The 24,046-nt window shown below is 46.1% G+C and overlaps 1 protein-coding gene across 15 annotated transcripts in view; it reads right to left on the bottom strand.

Moving 5' to 3' along the window:
- NFASC (neurofascin) overlaps nt 1-24,046 on the bottom strand; it is a 256,804-nt gene that overhangs the window by 41,863 nt on the left and 190,895 nt on the right. For 9 of the 15 annotated variants that reach the window (XM_043963346.1, XM_043963350.1, XM_043963348.1 and 6 more), the window contains exons 13-26: nt 23,710-23,853; nt 22,536-22,647; nt 21,989-22,155; nt 20,254-20,401; nt 17,797-17,921; nt 16,567-16,611; nt 14,285-14,386; nt 12,305-12,502; nt 11,050-11,120; nt 7,419-7,641; nt 5,888-6,003; nt 3,817-4,021; nt 2,158-2,280; nt 716-889 (exon numbers count right to left, since the gene is read on the bottom strand). In XM_043963346.1, coding sequence (XP_043819281.1) covers nt 716-889; nt 2,158-2,280; nt 3,817-4,021; nt 5,888-6,003; nt 7,419-7,641; nt 11,050-11,120; nt 12,305-12,502; nt 14,285-14,386; nt 16,567-16,611; nt 17,797-17,921; nt 20,254-20,401; nt 21,989-22,155; nt 22,536-22,647; nt 23,710-23,853 — 1,953 coding nt within the window. The remainder of the gene's footprint in view (nt 1-715; nt 890-2,157; nt 2,281-3,816; nt 4,022-5,887; nt 6,004-7,418; nt 7,642-11,049; nt 11,121-12,304; nt 12,503-14,284; nt 14,387-16,566; nt 16,612-17,796; nt 17,922-20,253; nt 20,402-21,988; nt 22,156-22,535; nt 22,648-23,709; nt 23,854-24,046) is intronic. The other 6 variants (XM_043963347.1, XM_043963356.1, XM_043963357.1 and 3 more) reach the window with 3 other exon arrangements.

The following is a 24,046-nucleotide window of genomic DNA, read 5'->3' as shown; positions in this document are numbered from 1 at the left end:
GACATAGTTAGCATTTAATAAAAGCCTATGGATCAATCACTTGCTGTCACCCAGGTTACAGGGGTGCCTACATCCATCTCGTCCTGAGAAGCAGCTACAAAAAGGGACCTGCAGCCTAGAACTTCAACCCGAGCCCATCACTGCTAGGAAGCAGTCCATTCAATTCCAAGGACTCCCATGCCAAGGGCAGAATTGATCCTGGCCAGGCACTGGCCCCTTTGAAGAAATCTCTGGCCTCAGGGTATTATCACCCATGGATGTTATCACTATTGTTATCTTCTTAGGTGAGTAAGTGTACATTATTCATGACATTCTTGTAATACATTGACACCCAAAGCAACTGCCCTTATTTAACTTTCAATTTATTTCATCCCACTGATAGCCTTATGAGAGAAAATAACCATTAAATGGCTTGTCTGAGGACCCAAGTCCAGACCAAAATGGATCCAGAATCTAGGCAGCCCAGCTCAGGCCCAATGTGGAGCTCCTTCTAATAGGCTGAGTACACAGAAGCTCTCCAGCTAGGAAGAAACCTTGTATGATCTTGCCACCAAGGATGTAGCACCAGAGATGCCACAAGTAGGATGTGGGAGAAAAAGATACTTTGGTGCATGTCCTTGGACACCTGATTAAATCAGGACTGTGGGTTCCTGGTTCAAGCTGTACTGACCCCACCAGATGTGCATCCAACCTCGAGTTGGCTCACCATACCTACCTTCATTTGGTGGAGCTGGCGACTCCTCTGTGACCACTTCCCCAGAACCCACTTGGGTCCTGGCACTGAGGGAGAAGCGGTATCGGGACACGGGATCTGCTCTTTGTATTGAGAACTTAGTCTGATTGGGAGAGAAGGTCTCAATCACAGCCTTTCCTGTCTTGGTTCCATTAACTGGGGAGAGAAAACAAAGAGTCTTTCTCGCTTTGAGGGTCCTTCAACTCTGAGAAAGGAAGCTGTGGAATCTGCCAAATGACCATGGAGACTAGGGGGACTGGCCAGCTTAGAGGAAGTTGGGTTTGAAGGCAGAGGCTCAGATAGAATGATATCTTGAGCTCTCTTGAAGGACTATGAAACCACACAGGTCCTATTTTCACCCTACTACCATCATCCCTAACTCAATGACAAATTAAGTAACCACTCCTATTTAGACCAAGTCTGAAAGGCTCAGTTTGTAATTTTCAGGTCTCTCTGTGCATTTAATATGGTAGAAGATATATCTGAGCTTTGCATATATCTTATCCTTTTAAAAAAACCAAACTGAAACAAAACAAAACAAAATCGAGTGCCAAGTCACTGGGCTTGATTTCAACGATTACTGGCTTCTTTCTTAAAAGGCCCATTCAATAGACTTCAAAGGATTCAGGGGTCAGGCTTAAAGTCCCATTCTGAATAGTACAAAAAAAGTCCATTGTTGGAAAATTGTAATGCTCAACAACAAAGTAACAGACAGACCCTTTCAGCTTCCTGCAGAGCTGCTGCACCACCTATTTTTAGTTCTTAGACTCTCTGGAGACCTTCACAAATAATGAACACTCCTCTGATACCTTGGGACCCAGGGATAAACCTCAGGGGGGAAGTGAGGTAATTGCTATTGAGGTAGAGAGAGGCTAAGCCCTGACTCTCCTCATTCCTCATTTCCTTAGCACCTGTGTTCAGTTCAGTTTGCTCTGCTATGATCTCTGTGTCTTTTGTCTGTTTCTCTTTCCCCTCCTCCCTCTCTCTCTCTCTCCCTTCTTCCCTCCCTACTCTCATCGTCTCCTCCCCTCTCTCCCCTTCCCTCTCCCCTTCATTCCTTCCTCTCCACTTGTTTGTTGCTTTGAAAGCCTCTGAGTCTTGGGAGCCTGGGTCCTTTTGCCTGGATCCAATGGAAGTTCTTGTCTCTCCCATCCCATCAGCTTGGGAGTTTGCCCCAAGTCAGGCACTACTTCTGCATTGGGAGTTTCTTGTGGTCAGAAACTGTTTCTGCAACCAGACTTTGAACTCTCTAAAGGCAGGAAGCGAGTGTCCTTCCTTTGGATCAAAGTACGCGGTACAGGGTCCTTCACAAAGAGGTTGCTTAGTACAAGAGGTTCAGTCTGGTTCCCTGGCTATGAGTGGTTAGAATGGGGTTTGTCTTTCCCAGATAAAAAAGAGGCATGGGGAGGATGGACCATACATACAGGCAAGGTATTTAAGATTGTATCCTGTCAGGATCCCGTTGGGGTGTTCTGGGTGATCCCATTCCAGGTTGATTGTCTCCAGGTTGGGCTGCCGGACTCGGAAACGTCTGGGGGCACTGGGTACTTGGGGAAGGAGGAGAGAGCAGGGGAGAGGAGTGGAGGGGGAGGAGGGTGAAGGGAAAGACAGGAAAAACAAAACACAAGCATGAAGGTAACCAAACCTGCTCCACTACTAGATCAATATATGTTGGACTAATACACTGTAGGTATGAAGAATTAAAAACTAGAGGACCATGAGTTGGAGCCCACTGCCCCAGGCTTGGGAGTGGTGTTCTGGGACACATATGCCTTCAGATCTTTGCTACTGAGCTCAGGGATGCTTAAGAACCAGTAACCAACTTGCAATCAATTAAATGAGGAGTGAGTGAGTGCCCACCATGTCCCTAGCAGAATGCTAAGCTCTAACCCTCAGTAGAGGATTCTTTTGAGGTTGAGCAGGGCTGCTCCTTTGAGGAAAGCCAATTTTAAACAACTTTTTGTGGACTTACACAGTGGGGTTCTGTCACTGGACAGAAACATGGGATCAGGTTACCGGGAGGCAAGAAGCTGATTGGGGGCTTCTCTCAAGAGACTGAGAGGAGAAAGGGAGGTTGAAGAGAGACTGATCCTAGATGGGAGAAAGAAAAAGGAGAAAAAAAGAGGAAGGAGGGGAAAATCAGGAAAGAAGAGAGAAGAGAAATAGGAAAAAAGAGAAGAGGTGAGAAATGAATGACTGCTTTCATGCTCCCAGGTGAATTCTAGTGTCCTAAATAAAGATGGATCCACTAGCTAAAAGGCTCAATCTGGAGGCAGTGACATATAATAGAAAGCCAGAAGATCTGGGTTCAAATTCCTGCTCTGCCACTCATTAGCAAATTACTTAATTTCCCTGTGCTTCAGGTTCCTCATCCACCTATAAAATGGAGATATGGTAGACACTATCTCCCTCAAGTGGGAGAACATAAATAATTGATTTGTAAACAGTGTTAACATAAACACCAGCAATGTTCTGATTCTAGTTCTGACAAGAGTTTGCTACCTGAGTTTGGGCAAATCAATTGAACAAGTCTAGGCTTCAATTTCCTTATCTACAAAATGAGGGCATTGGGTGAGCGACTTCCAGCATTTCCTCCAGCCCTAATATGTTGTATCTTGCTCTGCGGTCCCTGTGCAGGGGAGCACAAATTAAAGGCTTTCTGGGGAAGAGAGAGATCAGGAGATTGTGTTCTTATGAGACTGACAAAACTGCTGCATCTTTTTTGAATTGGGGTCCCTCAGGGACTTAGGGCTGAATGAGCTGTTTGTCTGTAGTCACGGAGAGTCTGGGAGCCAGTCAAGGATCTAGGTGGTCCCCTTGGGAGTCAGTCTGTAACATCAGATCTGGAATTGTCCCATTCAGTTCCGAACAGCTTTCCTCTCTATGGCCTTTCTGCTGGAGGTCAACAGGACCATGAAGCCAGTCAAGGAGATTTCAGAGGGTCCATAGTTTCTCCCAAGGGCATGTGGATATCGACTTGCATCGTCCTGTGTCAGCTGACATGGAAGCAATACCAACTTGACCAGGGTTGGTCAGGGTGACAACCCTGATCTTGCCCAATTGGTATTGTCATGAAGACCTACCTCCTTCTGGGGTGGTGAACTCCTTGACTTCACTGCGAGGCCCATCGCCTCTCCCATTGACCACAACCATCTCCAGTTTGTAGTTGCTGTAGGGAAACAGGCTTGACACCACGCCCCGGGCTCGGTCGCTGGAGAAACTGGCAAATTGTCTCTTTTGAGACACCCACAGGCCCTTCAGCAAGCTGCTCTCCCTCCAGAAATAAGCCTTGGGGACAAAGGCAGACCAGTGAGAGGTCTGCCAGCCCAGGCACCCAGTTAGTTGTTAGTGGTTGGTAGTGACTGGCCTTTCTTTGACTTGTCCTTTTCTCCAAATCCCAGAGGAGCATCAGGCTTCAGCACAGGCTCAGCACCCCAACTTGAGGTTGGTGATGCAGCCTGGAAAAGGCTGAGGTGAGCACAAATTTATGGCAGATGCATGAAATAGCTTGTTGGTCTCATTCATTTTCTGATACATGTCACCTTGTAGGGGGTGGTGGGTAGGCAGAATGGCTGAATGTGTGCCTGTGTTGGTCCACCTTGGGGACTTATCTACAAGGCTTTATTAAGCTCTGTTCAGTGGGTCAGCTACAGAATCATATATAAAATCCAGGAGTCCAGGGCAGAAAGTATTCTGCTTTGTGCTCAGACCACACCACCTCAAACTAGATGAGTGGGTTTTAGATAAGAAACAAGTGAAGAATTTTAGGTAACACTAAAAATCTGAATTTAGGAAGATGCTAATCTAGTCTCTTAACACCGAAGGGTTTCTATCCAAACCCTTTGGTGATCTTTAGGAATAGGCTAGACAACCAGCTATCTGGGAAAGGTTAGATACTATTCTTTCTAGAGACAGGAGACTGGGCAGGATGACCTCGGGGTTATCAAATAGAGGCTGAATTTCCCTTTTTTGGGGGGGTACTATGGATATATCAGCCATGGAGTCCAATTGAATGATCTGCTAAGGTTCTTTACAACTCTGGGATTCTATCCCTGCAGTAACAGGAGAAAGTGAAAATTCACGGATTTGTTATAAATGGTTGAATGAAGATAATGATCACCATTCCTTGTCCTCATTCCTTGCCCATGCCCTTCCCCCCTCACCAGTGTTATTTGTAGCTCCCAAGGCTGGTTAGGTGGGAAAGAGGTCAGAGTTAAGGTGCTTTTAGTGCTCTAAGCTCTGGGCAGAAAATCTCCCAGGGAAGTGGGTTGTGTGAGTATATGAGCAAATAAGCTTTGTGTTAAGAATTCATCTCCAGGTCTTTTCTTCCCTTACTCACCTACTTTATCTCCCAGGAATGGGTGCCCCTTCATTCCCACCCTGACTTGCCTAACAGCCAACTCTGAATGATCCCACTGGTCACAGATCAGGCAATAAAAACCCAAAGATGGCCTCCACACTTACCTATCTCATGCCCACCCCTACTTTTACCTGAGCTACACAAGAAGAGCCTTGAGTTTGGCTAATTTGAGAGTTCCCCCGTCTTCCCTTTCCTTTCCTACCCTTCAGAAGGAATCACTAATGAGTAGAGATGTTGCAAGAGAAGTCTTGGAGCTGGGTAATACACACTCCAGCCAGTTGGTCCCTGGATGATTGAGAGTTGGCTGTGACCATACCAAAGGAGATGGAGACCTCTTAGCTACATTCTCAGTTAGTTTGGGATTTAAAAGTATTTACGGGGGTAGGGGGAAGAGATGAGGGGGAGTAGTCCAGCAGCAGTTAAAGAGAGGGGATGGGGAGTATATCAGAAGTGGCACAGCATCATCTTCACACCCACATGAGGGTTTACATGTGTCCCATGTGTAATGTGTGATAACCTATGCTATGCCATTCCAGACCTACTCTCCATCACTTGTGACCCTTTGCTGGGCAGATGTATCCCTCATGAGAAGCCTTTAAGGAACTTTGTGATGACCTAGATGGTTATTTGAAAAAACAACCTCAGGTAGCCACGTTTTCTAAGATTAGCTCTCCCAGCTGGTTTGGCAAAGCTGCCCACCCCATCCAGAATTAGTGTAGCAGCCATCTGTTGCCCCCCAGCCCTTGGTTAGTCAGCTGGGCAGTTAGGCACAGCCAGGAGGCTGGCTTGCTCACTCGATACTCTCTAAGCTGACCCTGGACCGTGTCCGGGTAGACTCGGTTCCACTGAAGGCTGATGGCCGTGCTGTTCAGGACCCGAACTTTTACATCAGTAGGTGCAGCCCTGGGATCTGCAATGTGGGGGAAGACATGTGAGGCCTTGATTATGCAGGTAGAGTCACAATGACTCCTTGAAATCCTTTCTGGTTTGTTCTTTCCCACAGTTACTCCACAATAAGCCTCCAGCAAACTGTAAGAGTCCCAATAGCATAGAGCATGACAACCCAGTCAAAGTAGGGGGGCACCAAGGGCAGGGAGTATCTCTTCTTTATCAAGGCTTCTTCCCCAGTACCCATCCTTGACACCCAGGAAAGGGCTCTGGATGTAGTGAACTTCAGGGTGTGTGTGTGTGTGTGTGTGTGTGTGTGTGTGTGTGTGTGAAAGCTTTCTGATGGAGGAGCTTCCTCCTCCTCCCTGCTAGAGATTTTCTTCTTACCTTTCCCATATTGTCTATAGCCTTCAAACAGCTCATCATTGCCCAGGTTAGCATACTGATCTTCAGTGACCATCCTGGAAAGGAACTCATAATTCCCATCCCCTCTACTGGAGACAATGGCCTTGGAGGGTCTCCTTCCTTCTGTAAGCAGGTCAAGCCACTGTGCTCTAGATGACAATCTTTTCCTCTTCTCCCCTTCTACTCTACCAAAAGATTAGACCCAAGCATGAACAGAGGTCTTGGTGGGCAAGAGGGACGTGGAGGCAGCCCATGGAGTTACATCCCTGCTAAACCAAAGTCTTGTGGAGCTATGTCTTTCTACCTGGACACTGATTGCTAAGAAAGGAGGGAAGAGCACAATGGACCTATATCCTGTTGGTTTTCTCTATTTATGTCCCCAGATGGCCACTAGAAGCTCAGTCCTGAGTCACACATTTCCATGAAGCACAGAACGCTTCCCCATTCCATTTTGTTGGCACGGACACAGCTGATCTCATCCCAACAGTCCCCTCCCAGACCAGACTTAGTCCTAACCAAAGAGAGATGAATCACCCCAAGCTGTCTCCACCTTCCTGTGTTAGGGTGATATTGGTCATGGCTCTCTATGACACCAGATGACATTCCAGAGACCTTAGTGATTCACTACATCTAACACTGGTGTTAATCCATTAAGAGACCATGAGTGATCTTGGGGTGGAGAGTTCAGGGGCACGTAGGCAAACACATGAGTGCTCAGGCCCCTGCTGTTTTTCCTGCAGATCATCTATAAGACCTGTATAGACCCTCACTTGGCATTAGCTCTCATATGCCTCTGCCCTCATCTCTCTTTTGATGTTGAAGGTTCATGGCTTGAAATGATAGTGGCATGTACAAAGGCATCAGGACCCATGGCTAGTGGGAAGACTGGCCACCATTCCCTTGTGTTGCCTCCATTTGGGTCTCTGTGTTTGGGGCTCCGAGGATGTTTTCTATAACTCATGACTTCCCCTTAGGCACGATTAGGCAGGGTGTGAGGGTCTTTGGTAGGAGAAGAGAGAGGAGGGTACTCACAATCTTCCCCAGAGTAGCCAATGACAGTGTCTGGCTCCGGTCCCTTCCCAAAATCATTCTCTGCCTGCACTCGGATCTCATAAGGCACGTAGACAGGGGTCTGCACCACTGTGTAACGGGAACCCCACACCGTGGCATTGTTCCAGCTCTCCCTTCCTTCCCGCCGCCGCCATTTCACAATGTAGCGGAGGTTGGGTCCGAATGCAGATGTGGCATTCATGGGCTGAACAAGAGAGAAACAGACCAGACAGAAAGGGATAGGGAGGAATCTGGGTCACATACTACTCCCTGTTCTTCTGCCCGCCACCAATACCCCTCCTTCCCCAGGTCTCCTACTTACAAAGTAAAGTAGGAGCCAGTGGCTTCCTCCCTCAATGAAAGCTGAGGATACAACATGTATCTCAGTTAGCATTCATCTCAACAGGAGAGGCAAGATGGTGTAATGGTTAGGGAACTGGCTTGGGATCAGGAAGACCTGGGTTCAAATCCTGCCTCTGACATCTATAGGGAGGCAGGACCTTGGGCAAAGCCATTTAACTTCTCAGCACCCGAGGCAACTACCCAATAATCTAGTTTGCAGAAATTAGATCCTCATAGGTATAGGAAATTTCTTGATTTGGACATTCTCTGAGCCATGAAATCCTAGCTTGAGGCCCTATTCTTATATAGAGGTGGTACAGTGGGCCTGAAGTAGGGAAGATCTGAGTTCAAATTTAGCCTTAAACACCTATAAGATATGTGACCCTGGGCAAGTCACTTAACCTCTGTTTGCCTCAGTTTCCTCATCTATAAATGGGGTTAATAATAGCACCTAGCTCCCAGGGTTGTTGTCAGGATCAAAGGAAATAATAATTATAAAGCACTTAGCATAGTGCCTGGCACCATAGTAGCTATATAAACGTTAGCTATTGTTAGCTGTTATATGTAGAATCAAGACCTAATTATCTGTGGCAAAATTTTAATGTAAGTCCAGCCTTCCTTTATCTCAAGGACACTTTCTATATGGGCTTAGGAAATGTAAACACGTTTTTAACAGGAGTCTGAGCAAATCTGGCTTTAACAGGCAATATGGGCAGCTAGGTGGCGCCATAGTGCATAGAGTGCTGGGCCTGGAGTCAGGAAGACTCATGTGGAGTTCAAATCCAGCTTCATAGGCTTACAAGCTGTGGGACCCTGGATAAGTCACTTAACCCTGTTTGCCTCAGTTTCCTCATCTGTAAAATGAGCTGGAGAAAGAAAAGGCAAACCATTCCAGTATCTGCCAAGAAAACCCCAAATGGGGTCACAAAGAGTCAGACACAATTGAAATGACTGAACGATAATGTAAGAGAGCACACCGAGCTTTGAGTTTGGAACCAGAGGACCAGGGCTACAGACCTGATTCTCATTTACTGGCTGTATGATGGGAGACAAGTCACTTAACTTCTCGGAGGACCAGTCTCCATCTCTGCAAAATGAGAATAAGACTTGAGCTACCTGTTTCTTGGGTGTGTCTTGAGCATACAATGAGATGATGCAGGTAAAGGGTTTTGTAGCCATTTGGGGAGGATTAGGCCCTGGGGTTTCATGGGTTTATAGAGAGTCCCTGATGAGGACTCTCCCTTTACCTGTGCAGATCTCATCTCACAGTTTCTCTAAGAGTCGCTCAGGGGCACTATTAGAACCCAGTTCTTCCTGACTTGGAGGCTCACCTCTCAATATGGTCCTAGATAGGTGTAATCTCTTAATAATACTAACTCAGTGATGGGAGGCTGGAAATATCAGTGAATCTTAATTTACAGATAAGGAGACTGAAGCTCAAAGAGGTGCTATGACTTGCCAATGGAGAGACAGCTAGTACAGATATTAGAGCCAGTATTCAAGCCCAATTCTCTTGCCTCTAAATCCAATATGATTTTACTGTGATGCACTGTCTTTTTTTTTTTTTTTTAGTGAGGCAATTGGGGTTAAGTGACTTGCCCAGGGTCACACAGCTAGTAAGTGTTATGTGTCTGAGGCCGGATTTGAACTCAGGTACTCCTGACTCCAGGGCTAGTGCTCTATCCACTGCGCCACCTAGCTGCCCACACTGCCTTTTTCTATGCATACATTTAAGCTGTTATTATTACTAGCATGAGGAAAGAATGCGTGCTATTCCACCGAAAGCAAAACATGTACTCCAAGGCTAAAAAAAAAATAAGACTGAGTTATCTACTGTTTTGGCTTAACCATGCTATTTTATGTTCAGTTGTTTGAATCACGTCCAACTCTTCATGATCCCTTTGGGGTTTTCTTGGCAAAGATAGTAGAATTGTTTGTCATTTTCTTCTCTAGCTATTTTACAAATGAGGAAACCAAGGCAAACAGGGTTGAGTGACTCGCCCAAGGTCACACAGGTACTGTCTGAGTGTCTAAGTGTCTGAGGCTGGAGTTGAACTCAGATCTTCCTGACTTCAGATACAGTGCTCTATCCACACACAACCTTGTTGCCCTTTGCTTACCCTCCATTAGCAAGGATAACTGATAAGTACACATTTCTTCCTAGACATCCCCTTGCCACACTTCCTCTACTCTAGCCATTATCCTCATTTCCCCATCCTCCACTCTCCCTAAATACAACCTCGACCTCTGGTCCTGGGTCCCCTGTCTTTAAAGAGATCTTGCATCTTATTTTGTTGGGACTCAGGCCTCCACACCACTTCCCTCCCATCGCTACACTGTATCTCAGCACACAGAACCGCTTTCATCTCCCTTTCCAGATTTCCTTTACATATTGTCTTCCCCCATTAGAACATCAGCTTCTTGAGAGCAGAGATGATCTTGTTGGCTTATATTTGTATTCCTAGTGCTCAGCACAGTGCCTGGCACATAGTGAGTCTCAATAAGTTCTCAGTGTGTATATATGTACCTGTCTTATCTCCCTCCAAAAGATCATCTCTTGGAAAAAATGACATTCTTTATTCTGTATTCCAAAGTCTGGGCCTTGCCTCTTGGGGTTAAGGCTGACAATAATGATCCAGAGGACAAATTATCCTTTTGGAGTCCGTAGAGATTAGGATCCAGGACTCTTGAACATGCATTTTGTTAGACTTCCTTATCCTAAACATGAGCTATGGGAACTGAATGTTGAAAGTGATACCAAGCACAAGAGAAGGGGACATTGTGATACTAGGCTTAGAAGGAGTCTTGTGAAGTTTCTAGGTTACTTCCTGCCTCTGGGCAGGCCTCTCTTGGAACCATTCCAGAGAATTGCTTCTATTTTGTTCCTAAAATCTTCCCAGAAAAATACTCCAGACCTACTGGAGAAATAGGTCCAGTGTCATATTCCATCCAATGCCAGGACACCCTTCTTAATGTCTAACCTGAATCCCTCCTTCTCCAACAGAAGACATTTCCCTTGTGTCTTACTTGGTGGAATTCTTCTTGGCCACCAATATCAGACAATGAAAAGTCCTTTGTCCCTTCTCCTTCTGTTAACTGGGTTTCCTCCCTGAAATCTCATTCTAGAGCTTTTCTCTTGTTCACTTTGTAAGATGCCCAACATGGAGAGAAGCTAGTTTTCTCTGGAGAGGGGCTGATGGTCTGTGGGCCTGGGCAGGCATCGCCAGTGGGGAAGGGGCTGGGGTGGGGTGCAATGAAGAGAGAATCTTACCGTCCACGTGATTTCCATGTTGTTCTTTCTGGACCCAGCTCCCTTTACATCACCCGGATTGGACTCTGGGGCTGAAACCCAAATGGACACCGTTTATATTCAATGCATACCTTTCTCACTCTGGTATCCAATTCAAAATTCACTTCCTCTGGGAAAGTTTCCTGGATCACTCTCATAAATAATTATTTCTCTGTTTTTCTTCCGCACAGATGCCCTGCATTCCTACACACTGCTTCAGATATTACCTTGTAAATGAATATTCTTAAGTTTCTTTCCTGAGCACATGTTCTATTTCCCTAACTAAAACTGGCTATAGACAGGGGGCCATACCATTTCCCACATTATTGTCTATCCTTTTCTCTTGCAGTCCCTCACTTAAAAGACTGTGGGTATGCACACTATGTGGTACACTCTATTCACTGTGCAGCCAACTCTTCAATGTCCAATTTGGGTTTATCTATCTTTCTTCTTTCTTTACTGGAAATGTTTAAGTGCAGGCTGGCATCCCACTGACACCTGGGATGTTCTTGGGATAGCTCATCCCTCCCTCCCACCTCAAGGTGGTTTGAACTCAGGAAATTCAAATTCACTGAAGCAAAATGTTTAGAAGACACAGTGCTTGGCATAATGCCTGGCACATAGTAGGTGCTTAATAAACATTGACTGATTGCTCTCCAGAGAAATTTAAATCACTTCTTTATGGTAACACAAATCATCTGATAATAGAATTTAGAATTAGATTGAACCATAGAAATCATCTAGCCCAACCCCCGCATTTAGAGGCCTAGACATGATTTGCTCAAAGTCACAGAGCTAATTAAGTGATTGGCTTGCTGAGTTCAGGGAATTCTGAATTGAGTGCTCTTTTCATGACATGGTAGGCCCCATCTCCACTCCCCTTGACATGATTAATCTCTCCCCCTGCCCCTGCCCCCAACAGATGTCTTGATCTGATCTTTGTTTGGTCAAAGTCAGGGACCCAGAATGTCCTGTAATATACCAGGGGCTGCAGGCAATGGCAGGCCTGGAGGTAGATGAGGTAGAAGGAAGGAAGGATTGGTCTCTACACAGACCTACCCAGTTTTAGAATCAACTATACCTTTTTGTGAATTATCTGTGCTATTCTCCATTAGTGCAGATAATTAACAGTGCACATGGTTGCCCCACAAAAAATCCGACCTTTGCACTGTGCCCCCTAAGATACCAGGGATCTGTTGGGTTGGGAGTGGGGGGAAGGTGATCTTTCAGCACTCACGTGCACCGCTGGTCCTGTAGCGCTCAGATGGGAGGCTGGGATGACTGCTTCCAACATCATTGACTGCGATGACCCGGAACTGGTAGTTGACATATGGGGACAACTGAAGGACTGCTGAATTGACGCTGCCTGGGTGTTTCGAATGGCTGTGCCACACACCAGGCTGGAACTGGTCCTCTTCAAACTGTACGATGTACTCTGAGTGGGGAAGAGCAGTGCTGGGGAACTACTGCCTGGGGGCTGAACCAAAGCTCTTCCTCTCCAAGAGATCCTTCTTATTACTCCCATTTATCACATCCCCAAGAGAACAAGAGTGGGCAGGAAGGATTGTTCCCAAGATAGAGAGGGAGAGACCAAGGCTCAGTTATATTCATCAAAAAGTCTCAGCGTGGGAAGGGACCTCGGAAGTGACCTAACCCAACCCAGACCTGAATTAGAATTTCTCTGACAACACCCCCATCAAGGGAGCTGTTCAAAGGAGGATTGAGCTGCCTCAGGCAGGTGCTGCATTCCTTATCACTGGAGAACAGAAACAGAGGTGGGATGCCCACCTGGCATGGTCTCGAGGGTATTCCTGTTCACTTACCTATTAGATTAGGTAACCCCTGAGGATCCATCCTGTTCTGAGATTCTGGTAACCCAAACTCATTTGAAAACCTCCAGTAACAGAAGCAGCCCATTCTAATTCTAGATAGCCTTAATCATCAGGGAGTTTCCCTTATGTCAAATAAAAATTTCCCTCTCTACAACCTCCATACGTTGCGCCTACTTTTGTCCTTTGAGGTTAAGTAAAACAATTCTAATCCCTCTTCCATATGTTGGTCAGTTGTGTCTGACTCTTCCTGACTCCTTTTGAGGTTTTCTTGGCAAAGATACTGGAGTGGTTTTCCATTTCCTTCTCCAGCTCATTTTACAGATGAGGAAACTGAGGTAAACAGGGTTAAGTGGCTTGCCCAAAGTCACATAGCTACCAAGTGTCAGATTTCAACTCAGGAAGAGGAATCTTCCTGACTCCAGGCCACATACTCTATCCACTGCACCAACTAGCTGCCCTTTTCCACATGACATCTCTTCTCTAGCTAAATGTCCTTGGTTTCTTCGAATGCCCCATATATAGCATATCTTCTAGCTCCATATCTCAGAATTATTTACTTACACATCTCTCAAATCACAAGAGTCTTCTAACATAGGCCAATGGTTTTCAAAATTTCTGGCCTCAGTACCCCTTGACAACTCAAATATTATTGAGTTTTGTGGGTTATATCTATTGATATTTGCCTTATTAGAAATAAAAAAAATCTTTTTTTTTTGGGTGGCAGGGCAATGAGGGTTAAGTGACTTGCCCAGGGTCACATAACTAGTAAGTGTCAAGTGTATGAGGCTGGATTTGAACTCAGGTCCTCCTGAATCCAGGGCTCGTGCTTGATCCACTGTGCCACCTAGCTGCCCCCAATGTTAGTATTATTATAAAAATAATATTGTTCTTGCAGACCCCCTGAAAGGGTCTTGGGGATGCCCAGGAATCTGCAGACCATCTTTTGAGAACTGCTGGTCTAGGAAATGGACTAATCCTCTCTACCACTAAACTGTCTTAGAGTCACAGAATACCTGGAATGTCCCAATAGTGGCAGACCAGGGGCAGAATATCCTATTTGCTGGATTTTGCTGGAAGAGTCTTGTGCCTTGGAAGATGTCTGAGTAAGAAACCCAGGTGTGATGGATCCTAAGAAATGACATTCCTTAGACATGCTTTATCGGGTCAGTTCTGAATAACTCAAGGGTTCCATAGAGGCGTGGCAGCCGTTTCACACAGGCAGAAGCATAAAACAATTGTCCTCCATGTAGTGAAGGGGGAACAGACCTACAGAGGTTCAGTGCCTTCCCTGGGTTCATGAAGCAAGGAAGAGACTGGACTGGTACTGGAAGCCCAATGTCCTTCTACGCAATGCCCAGGTGGCCAGGGGCCCTCTATGCACTGACCTGTGATGGGGCTGTTGTTGTCATCCCCCGGGATCCAGGTCAGTCTCACACTCCTCTCCTCCAGGTCAGTCAGTTCTAGGTCTCGAGGAGGATCTGGTCGCTCTGTCAGCAGAGGGAGAAAATATCCCCACGTATCTCAGAGTTAGTGGAAAGGTGCTCACCCCCACCCTCTTCCTTAGTCTGTCCCCAATCCCAGATACTGTTGCATGCAGAATAGTCCAACACTGGCTCCAGGTAAGCACCCCTCAAGCTAAAATTGATACTAGCATTCTTCTCCCGGGTCATTGGAGGAATCATATACTCGGGAAAGACTCCAGGTTCTTCTCAGCCCCTCTCCATTAGGAACTAAGGCTACGAAATCAAAGGGGTGGGGTAATCCTCCAACCACCAAAACCAAGGTTATAGGCAAAAAGGGAGGACGGCATTACCCTAGGGACAAATGTCAATGGTAGGAGCATTCTTCTCTCCCCCCACCCCCAGCGAATGTTTTTAGAGACTCCGTATCTGGTAAGAACCTAAGTGCTGCTGCATCTAACCCTTTTCACACAGTGCCTGATGATCAAACTGGGTCATGGGAATGGATGAGGGGAGGGGAGGAAGGTGGGTGTTGGTGCTGGGATATTTCCCTAGGGATAATTCTCCCTAGGAAAAAAAATCACTCTTCCTGGCTGCACAATAGTTCCCTCTGCAGAATTAGGACAGTACAGGAGAGTCAGTAAAGGGAGCACCTAGCAAGAGATTCAGAGATTGGTGAGCCACTTGGAGGAGGGTGGGTACCGAGAGGCAGGAAGGGGACTGAAAGGCACTCAAGGGAGTCCTGAGGCTGCTTAGTCGTATGACCCATTGGTGGACACCTATGCTGGGGACCCATTCATTCTGGGAGGGTGTGTGTGTGTGCGCGCACGCGCGCGTGTGTGTGGTATGTCTCCCGAGGTTCTTGTTTGTTCTCGGCTCTGCACTGTCTAAAGGAATCACTCCATGATGCTCCTGCCACAGCTGCGGCAGGTGTTAGTAGCCTCAGGTTAGAATAATCTAGGTCTCTCTGGGTGGTTCCTTCCCATTGGCTGTTAATAAAAGGTGAGGTTTATGTAGCTTTTAAACTTTGCAAAGCACTTTGGGAGGCTGTGGGAGAGAATGTCATCTTATCTGATTGGTATTACTACTTATCCTCTGCTTCTCATTTTACAGATGGCGAAACTAATAAGTCTCAGAGAGATTAATGGACTTGCACATACCACTAGTTAAGTGCTAAAGTTCAGTTTTGAACCTGTTTCCTCGTCTCTAAACTCCCCCCTTTCCCCTGCCCCCGTGTGACAGCACAGTGTGATTTGTGGGTGGGGGCGGGTAAGTGAGTATTGTAGGGAGTAGAGAAGCTAAAGTGAAGGAAGAAAGGATTCAAAGGGGTCTCACCTAGCTCTCTGCCTTGTTTCCAATGCCTATTTCAGTTTAATATACATATATATATATATGTGTGTGTGTGTATGATATATATACATATATATGTGTGTGTATATGATATATAGCATATATTGTTTTAATTATATATAAATATATGTTATACCTATTACACATATGTTTATATATATATAAAATTTGTCTGTCTATTTATTTATTTATTTATTTATTTGTTGATTGATTGTCTCCATTAGTCTATAAAGTCTGAGAAGGCAGGGGTCACTCCTTTTTTTTCTAGGGCAATGAGTTAAGCGACTTGCCCAGGGTCACACAGCTAGTAAGTGCCAAGTGTCTGAGGTCGAATTTGAACTCAGGTCCTCCTGAATCCAGGGCTGGTGCCCTGCGCCACCTAGCTGTTCCTGGGGACACTCCTTTTAGCTTTGTATCTCCTTCACTGCCTAGCACAATACTTTGCACACGGTGACCTTTCATTAATGCTTGTGGAATAGAATGACCCTGAGCGATAGACTGGGAAGGAGAGGAGATAGGGTTCACCTGTGGGATATGACCAAGGGTGGGGAAAGCTAAGGGCTTTGAAGATGGGATAAAGGGTGCTTCTAAAAGTGATCCAAAGTTTATGCAGGGCTTAAGGCTATGGGTTAGGGACCAGGGGAACCTGGAGTAGACAGGCGATAATATGCTCATAAAGGTGGAAGCATAGGCCTAAAAAGAGGTGGGAAGGAGAAGTTGCCTCCCTGCAATCCAGACAGACCAAATCCCCTCCCAGATCTCCCCTCCTCCCACTCTCCTTCCTCCCCCCATGCCCACTTTCCCCATCTCTTCAGTAGGGCTACAGTGAGGAGTCTACTGGGGTTACTAGCAGTTACCTTTGGGCAGGGGAGCCATACGGTTAGTTGGAACAGCCTGAGCAGCTGCAAAGGTAAGACAGGTTAACCAGGTTAGTGGTGTTGTTTAAGTTGGTCTAGAGGGAGAGGAACAGACAACACGATCTTGTCTCTTCCAATTGGACAGAGTTGCTCTCATGCTGAGGGCCGCAGGGTCTTCGTCAGTCTGCAGGGAGGCCAATGGCCGTCTGAAAAGCCTACTTGCACAGAAACCCGGGGAGCTTGGCAGGGGTGATCATTAACTCCATTTCGTAGATGAGAATAGTGAGGCTGAGGCCCTTACCACTATCCAGCTTTTAGCCACCTCCATTAGGGTGTGACAGGACTCAGGCTGAGACAGCAGAAAGACCAACTGTGTTAAAACATCAGGAGCTATCCATGAAGAAAACTAGGAAGACAATGCAGTTGGTGACTTCCTTTCTAGGGGGATTTCCCTTCCAGGAAAATGTTCCCCATTGGCATAGCTGGATTAGAATAGATGTGGTAAGAATGAGCAGAGATTGGCTTTATGGGGCTTTAGGCAGCTCTGATAGAAAATGGGATAGAAATAGGAGGGCAAGGCAAATGGACAAATCCAGTATTCATTCTTCTTTTAATTAAAGGCTGTTTAATAGTTAATCAACTTAGTCGTATAGGGTTAGCTGTATGTAAGAGATGGGAAATAAAACAAAATGAAACAAAACAAAGCAAGAAAACTCTCTGCCTTCTCTGGACCAATCACGTATCACTTAGCTGAGTTACTGGGAAAGATATTTAGCTAAAGGGATCCATATTGGGTTTTGCAGTATCCCTTAGATATTTTTTTTGGTAGGGCAATGAGGGTTAAGTGACTTGCCCAGGGTCACATAGCTAGTAAGTGTCAAGTGTCTGAGATCAGATTTTTTTTGTTTGTTTTTTGTTTTTTGGTGGGGCAATGGGGGTTAAGTGACTTGCCCAGGATCAAGTGTCTGAGGCCGGATTTGAACTCAGGTCCTCCTGAATCCAGGGCCGGAGCTTTATCTACTGCACTACCTAGCTGTCCCAGTATCCCTTAGATATTCTGAAAGTGTTGATCTCCTTGTTGCTAGATTAAACATTCCAATGTATTCCTTTGCAGTCATCACATTTAATTGGACCTTATTGGATATGGGCCCAGCCCTCTGAAGCTGGACCATGTGTGTGAATGTATGGGGTAGGGATGGGGAAAGTGACACTGAACCCAGGGGCAGTTACCTAGCACGGTGAGATAGGCCTTGGCTATGTCTCGGTCAAGCTCGGTGCTGGCCATACAGGTATAGCTGCCTTGGTCCCGGTCAGTCACACCAAAGATGGTAAGGGTGTCCTCTTCCTTCTTCATCCTGAAAAGGAGGAGGGGTAGGAGAGTCAGTAGAGAGGAAGGCAAGTAACCAGGTATCGAGAGGCTGATCTTAAGGAGAAAGCCACTTTTTTTTTTTACTTCTTTCCTAGAGAGGGAAATAAAAACTAAACTCAAATGCCAATTTTCTTTTAAAATCTCTCTCCTTTTTTTTGGGCGGGGGGGGGGGGAAGGGTGGGAATGGGTGAGGGGTGACTAGTATCTTAATTGCTTAAAGTCAAAATTTTAAAAAGGAGCCCAAGATGGTTTGGGCAAGAATGGCAATAACTATCATGACTTTGTTTACCATTCCCCCAGATCCTGGCTTGAGTTTTACTTCTTTGTCTATACAACGAAATGTCATCCTCTCACTCCTCTCTCTCTCCAAACCCCACATCTGATGTCTGGTTCAAAGGACCTCTTTTTCTCCCATGAAGCTCTTTGGTTAGTTAAGCTCAAACTGCTCTCCTCTCTCCTCGAGCCCTAATATTCTATATTGTCTCACACTTATCTTCATCTTATCTAGCGTTCTTCTCTGCCGTGTTAGCCTAACCTCCCCAACGAGGCTTCCTGGAGGCAGGGAGCCTGTTCTATACCGAGCATACAGTAGGCCTGCAATAAATACTTGTTGATTCATCATTGAGAGGCAGTGTGGTACAATGGAATACACTGAATTTGGAGTCTGAAGGCCTGAGTTCTAATCCCAGTCCTGCTATTTACTAACTTGTGTGACTTTGGACAAGTTATTTCATTTTTGGGGGCCTCGTGTCCAATGAGGAGGCGGGATTAGAGGATCTCTGAGGTCCTTTCCAATTCTAAAATTATGATCCTATGATCTCACTTCTTCCCACACCTTCAGCCCACGATAAACTTTAAGGATTTCCCCCCCCCAGGCTTGCATCTCCTCTCAGCCCTGGGGTAGAGTCAGGTCTAGCTCCGAGTTGCGTACAAAATTACGTCTAGACCCAAGAATGTCTATCATTGAAGATTTTGGGGAAAAGGCTACTGTGGGTATTTTAAGGGAACAATTATTATCATCGATGAAGTACCTTCAGTGGGCCTGAGTGCTGTACAGTAATATGAGGCCTTGGCACAAAAAGGGATGGTTAGTTGAGGAGGAGAAAGAAACTGACTCCAGGGAGATCTGCTTCTGGTCAGCTACTAGAGAGCCAGCAAAGACTGTAACAACCCTGAGGGTTGACTGGCCGATCACATAAGACTCAGGAGTCACTGAGATTCTTTGAACCAAGATGGGATTAAGGTAGAAAAGCTGCAATGGTTAGTTGAACTGCAGACTCCTCGCTATTAAGATAATAAAACAAACCAAATAACCAAGGGATGGCTTGAATAGTCATTCTGTGGGAGAAGATGACTCAGGTCAACCCTGCCCTCTACTGGAGGATAGGGACACTGCTAGTGGGTCTGAGAGATGCTGGAAATTGTTGTTAGTGTTTGTCATCGGGGTGATGTCATGACTTGCACTGAATTGGATTTAAGTGAGCAAGGGCTGTGCATCCACTGGGCCCCCTACTTGCCCCTGATCCTGGAAATAGTGGCCCCACCGAACCACCAAACAGTCCAAAGTGATGCTTATGAAGATCGATGATTCACAGACATGAGACAAAGGAAGAAGGGGAAATGGAAGATCATGAGAAGAGGAATGGAGAGAAAGAAAACAAGGGTAGGAAAGAAAGAGGTGGGTGAGAGATAATGAGGAGAGAGGGAAAGAGGAAGATAGGTAAAGAAAAAGAATAGAGGGAGAGACAGGGGATAGAGAGGGGGACAAGAGAGAGAGTGAAGGATAGAGGAGGAAAAGGGGGGAAGAGAGATCAAAAGAAAGAGAAAGAATGAAGGAGAGGAGACAGTAGTTCCTAGTGAGGCATAATAGAATCTAACTTTATCTTAGGGGCCCTTCTGTGAAACCTGTGACCCTGGATGTCTATCACTGGGTTACATACCATGTGTCCCCCGCCCCCACCAGAAACCTCACCATTTCAAAGATCCATAATTTTATCAGGGGAAGGCAGAAGGAATTAGTATTTCCTCCCCCACTGTAGATTGCAACCCTTCTATACTTTAGTAAATGGCCCAACCTTTTGCTGATGAGTATCTCTGAATTTTGCTAGGCTGACCCTCAGGCAATAGATGCTGAAGGTTGTCACTTAGAACTATAGCTGAAGACTTTTCAGCATGGTCAAACCTGCTAGCATTTGTATTCTGCTGGTATATCCTTGGAGAACCTACAATGAGGCCTCAGAGTAGGAATTTAGTGTCAAGTTGGGTGGGGAGAAAGCCACTTAATCTGGCCCAAGAGGCAGGAGGGAGGCTTGGGGGACCTGTTTCCAATGTAGAGCGGCTCATCATCCTTCAGCCAGTTGACTGTAAGCTTCAGGGTGGGGTCATGCTTCACTCGACACTCCAACACGACGTTTGAACCTCTCTTGACCACCTGGTCCTCAGGCACCCGAATTATCCGGGTGGGGTCTGTGGGGAAGTACAAGAAGCCCATTGGCCCACCATCCTCAGGATCACAACGTGCCCTAAAGCCTCAGGCCTGTCACATAGGTTGGAAGAAATCAAATTAAGCCAAAACCTGGATGTCTGTATTAATGGAGGGGAATCACATTACTATCCAGAACAGTGGTCAATCAAAAATAATTCTATTTGGCCTTCTCTCTCTCTCTCTTTTGAAGTTCATTTGGGAATAGGAGATTTTTCTTCCTAATTCTATTTGACCTACAATAACATTATGACTCTGCACCCCCGGAACCCACACCATCAGCTGAGGGAGGGAGCTCAGACTTATTTCAGTGTGGAGGAAGGTGGCTAGGGATTAAACATTTGCAAAGAGGAATCCCTAAGTGGATCATCCACACATGAACATCGGAGAGCCGGTAGATATATCTCCAATTTGGCCTTGATTCAATTCAACAAGCATTTATTAAGTATCTACTATTTGCCAGGCACTGTTCTAGGTGATCAAAATAAAAAAAAAAATGAAACTGTCCCTGCCCTCAAGAAACTTACATCTTATTGGGGGAAAGAACACGTACAAATGATGCAAAGTGATTTCCCAGGGAGAGCACTAAGCACCTGGTTGGGGGTGGGGCAGGAGCAGGGTAGGCTTCCTAAAGGTTCTACAGTGTAGAAAGTAGCACTTGATTAGGACTTTGAAGGAAGCTTGGAATGCTTTAAGGCTGAGGTAAGGAGAGAGGGCATCCTTGGCACTGGAGGCAGGCAAAGGCATGAGATAGGAAATGGAATGTCATGTGCAAGGAGCAGTAAGTAGGCCGGTGTATCAGAGACATCATGTGCATGAAGCAGAAACTGTGTAATAAGCCTGGAAAGGTAGGCTGGAGCAAGACAGTTAAAGGTTTTGCGTGTTATCCTAGAAGTAAGAGAGAACCAGAGAGATTCTTGAGTGACATGGGAAGACCTGTGATTTGGGATTATCATGTTGGCAGCTGTGTGGAGGACTGATTGGAGAAGGGAGACGTTAAAGGCAGGAGGTACAATTAGGAGCCGATGGCAATGGTCTCGGTGAGAGGTGATGAAGGCCTGAATTAAGTGATGGCTGGGTGAGTGGAGAGGAGACAGATGTGGGATATATTGGGGAGGTAAAATTGTCAAGACTTGGCAACTGATTAAATATGAGAGGGGACGGGGAGGGAGGGAAGACTCGGGGATGACCGAGTTTGCAAACTCAGGTGACTTGAAGGATAGTGGTATACTCCACAGAAATGGGGATGGTTTCTGTGTAAAGATAATGAGTTCTCTTTTGGAAATGTTGAGTTTGAGATTCCTATGAGATATTGAGTTAGAGATGTTTGAAAAAGCAGTTGGTGATATGGGACTGGAGTTCAGGAGAGAGACTACAATCAGCTCTAAAGACTTAAGAGTCATCTGCATGGAGATGGCAGCTAAATCAATGGGATGTGATGAGTTTGTCAAGATAGCACGGAGAGAGGGTTCAGGAAGGTTCCCTGGGGTGTACTCATTCATAGTGGGTAGACAGGGTTGATGTTCCCCAGGAACACTTAACATAGACACCATCTTCCCAACTGACTCTACCTTTGACCTCCAGGCGGACTTGGTTCTCTGCTTTGCCCAGGATGTTGGTGGCCACGCAGGTATAGATGCCTTGGTCTTCCTTTCTGGCCATAGTCATTTCCAAGCTGCCATTCTCGTGGACTTGGTAGTTGCCACCATCCAGGTTGCTCCCCTGCCCGTTCTTAAACCTCGCAACACAGCAAAAGAGACCCCAGCATAATGAGGCAGGAGGTGGACAGGGCAGCTAGGGATAGGGAAGGGAGAGGCAAGTAACCAGCCCACAAGGGAAGAACACAGACTCTTTCTGCTTTTGTCACTAATTCACCATGTGATCTTGAGCAAATTACTACCCTTTTCTGGGTCTCAGTTTTCTCCTTTGTACAACAAAGTTAGATGGTCACTGAGACTTTTCCAACTCAAATTCAATGTGTTGGGTTTTTTTAATTTAAATTTTCCGTGTTTTCTGAGGACTTACTCTAGTCCCATGCAAGGCATTGTGGATTACAAAGGAAACATACATGGCAGTTGCTGCCTATAGAAGGTGGGGCCGGGCATGACCAGAGCTTACCATCGGAGGGTGGGGATTGGGGACCCAAAGAAAGGACAGTCCAGCCGAGTCCGGTTGTAATGGATCACCTTGATGAGCTGGTTCCGAGGGGACAACATCCGAGGGGGCACATCTGAAACCCATAGTGTACCTTTTTGAGACAGCTGGGGCAACTTGCTCCTTCCTTCTTGGACCCTTCTTTTGAGGGGGGTGGGAGAGCAATCCTTGGTCTTGAACCAACCTCCCATCTCCCATGTATCCATGGACCCTCCTCCATCAATTCCACCAAATCTAAGAGGGCTTTCAGGACTGGGCAGGAATTGGGATAGGGTGTTGTCATAGTATTGAATCTAATTTTCCAAATTGAGGAATAGGGGCAAGACCTATGATTTCCTAGGTATAGAGAACTCCCAGGTGAGAAAACTCCCTCTACCAATGCAGGTTAGCATTTCTCTACAAGTCATAGTTGAGGTGAGGTGACTTGCCCAGGACCACAAAGCTAGCACACATCAGAGGTGAGACTTGAAACCCCTCTTCCAGACTTCAAGGCCATCTCTCCATTCACTGCCTCTGGCTTATCAACATCATTCAGTAGTAAATCCTGGATGAAATACCCCCTGCTTATTCTTTCTGAAGTCTTTGAACCCTTCCAACTATTCCTCTTTTTCTTCCTCTCATCCCTTTCTTTTACTTTCTGCAGTGATTACAGAAAATTTATTTAGGGCTGGGCTCTGGAGCCAATACCCAGATCAAGAGATACAACACACAAAGACTTAATATAGCAAGATAAATCCACTATCCCATATTCATAAGGGTGGAGATTAGATCAATGCTTATTTTCATGGCTGAATTAATTCCACATCCATCTGTCTCCTCAAATCTCCCTTTAGCAAGAATGCAAAATTCTCTCCCTACCCTAGAAAAATCTCACATATAGTCCCACATTCATCTCTGCTCCAACCCAATCACCAAATTGCCTGCAGCTATGCTGGTCTGACTCCCTCCCCTTAAAAGACAAGGGACCATTTTTTTCTCATCTATGAAAAAACTAAGCACAAGGACGATGTCGCTGTAGCTGAGGACAAGAACAAAAGGGAATGGAGGCTGGGCAACCCAATGCTCCCATCTCAACAACCACCCTCTTTTCCCACTGCCCACACATGCGCCCAGGCATTGCCACCCTCTGCATACTCACCCAGAACACTGACAAAGGCATTGGCTAAAAGGTAACCGTGATCATTGGATGCATTACATTGATACACTGCACTGCTGCCAATCTGAGTGTCTCGGAAGATGATGGTGTCTCCAGCTACCTCACGGCTTGGGTTGGGAGGCGCCGCTAGATTTGAAGAAGAGAGGTTCCCATTAAGGAATAGTTGATCATGTTGGGGGCCATGGGTTTACCTGTCAGGGCCCCATGGCATGGGGTCCTCTGTGGTATGGTAGGAAGAGCACTAGGCTGGGAATCAGGGCACACAGGTTCTTGCCCTGGTTCTGCTAACTTTCTGAGATCTTGGGCACTCCACTGTCCC

Source organism: Dromiciops gliroides, chromosome 4 (genome assembly GCF_019393635.1).
Source record: "Dromiciops gliroides isolate mDroGli1 chromosome 4, mDroGli1.pri, whole genome shotgun sequence".
NCBI lineage: Eukaryota > Metazoa > Chordata > Mammalia > Microbiotheria > Microbiotheriidae > Dromiciops > Dromiciops gliroides.
Note: the sequence above shows the minus strand (reverse complement) of the source record. Positions and strands in the feature narration are given on the sequence as shown.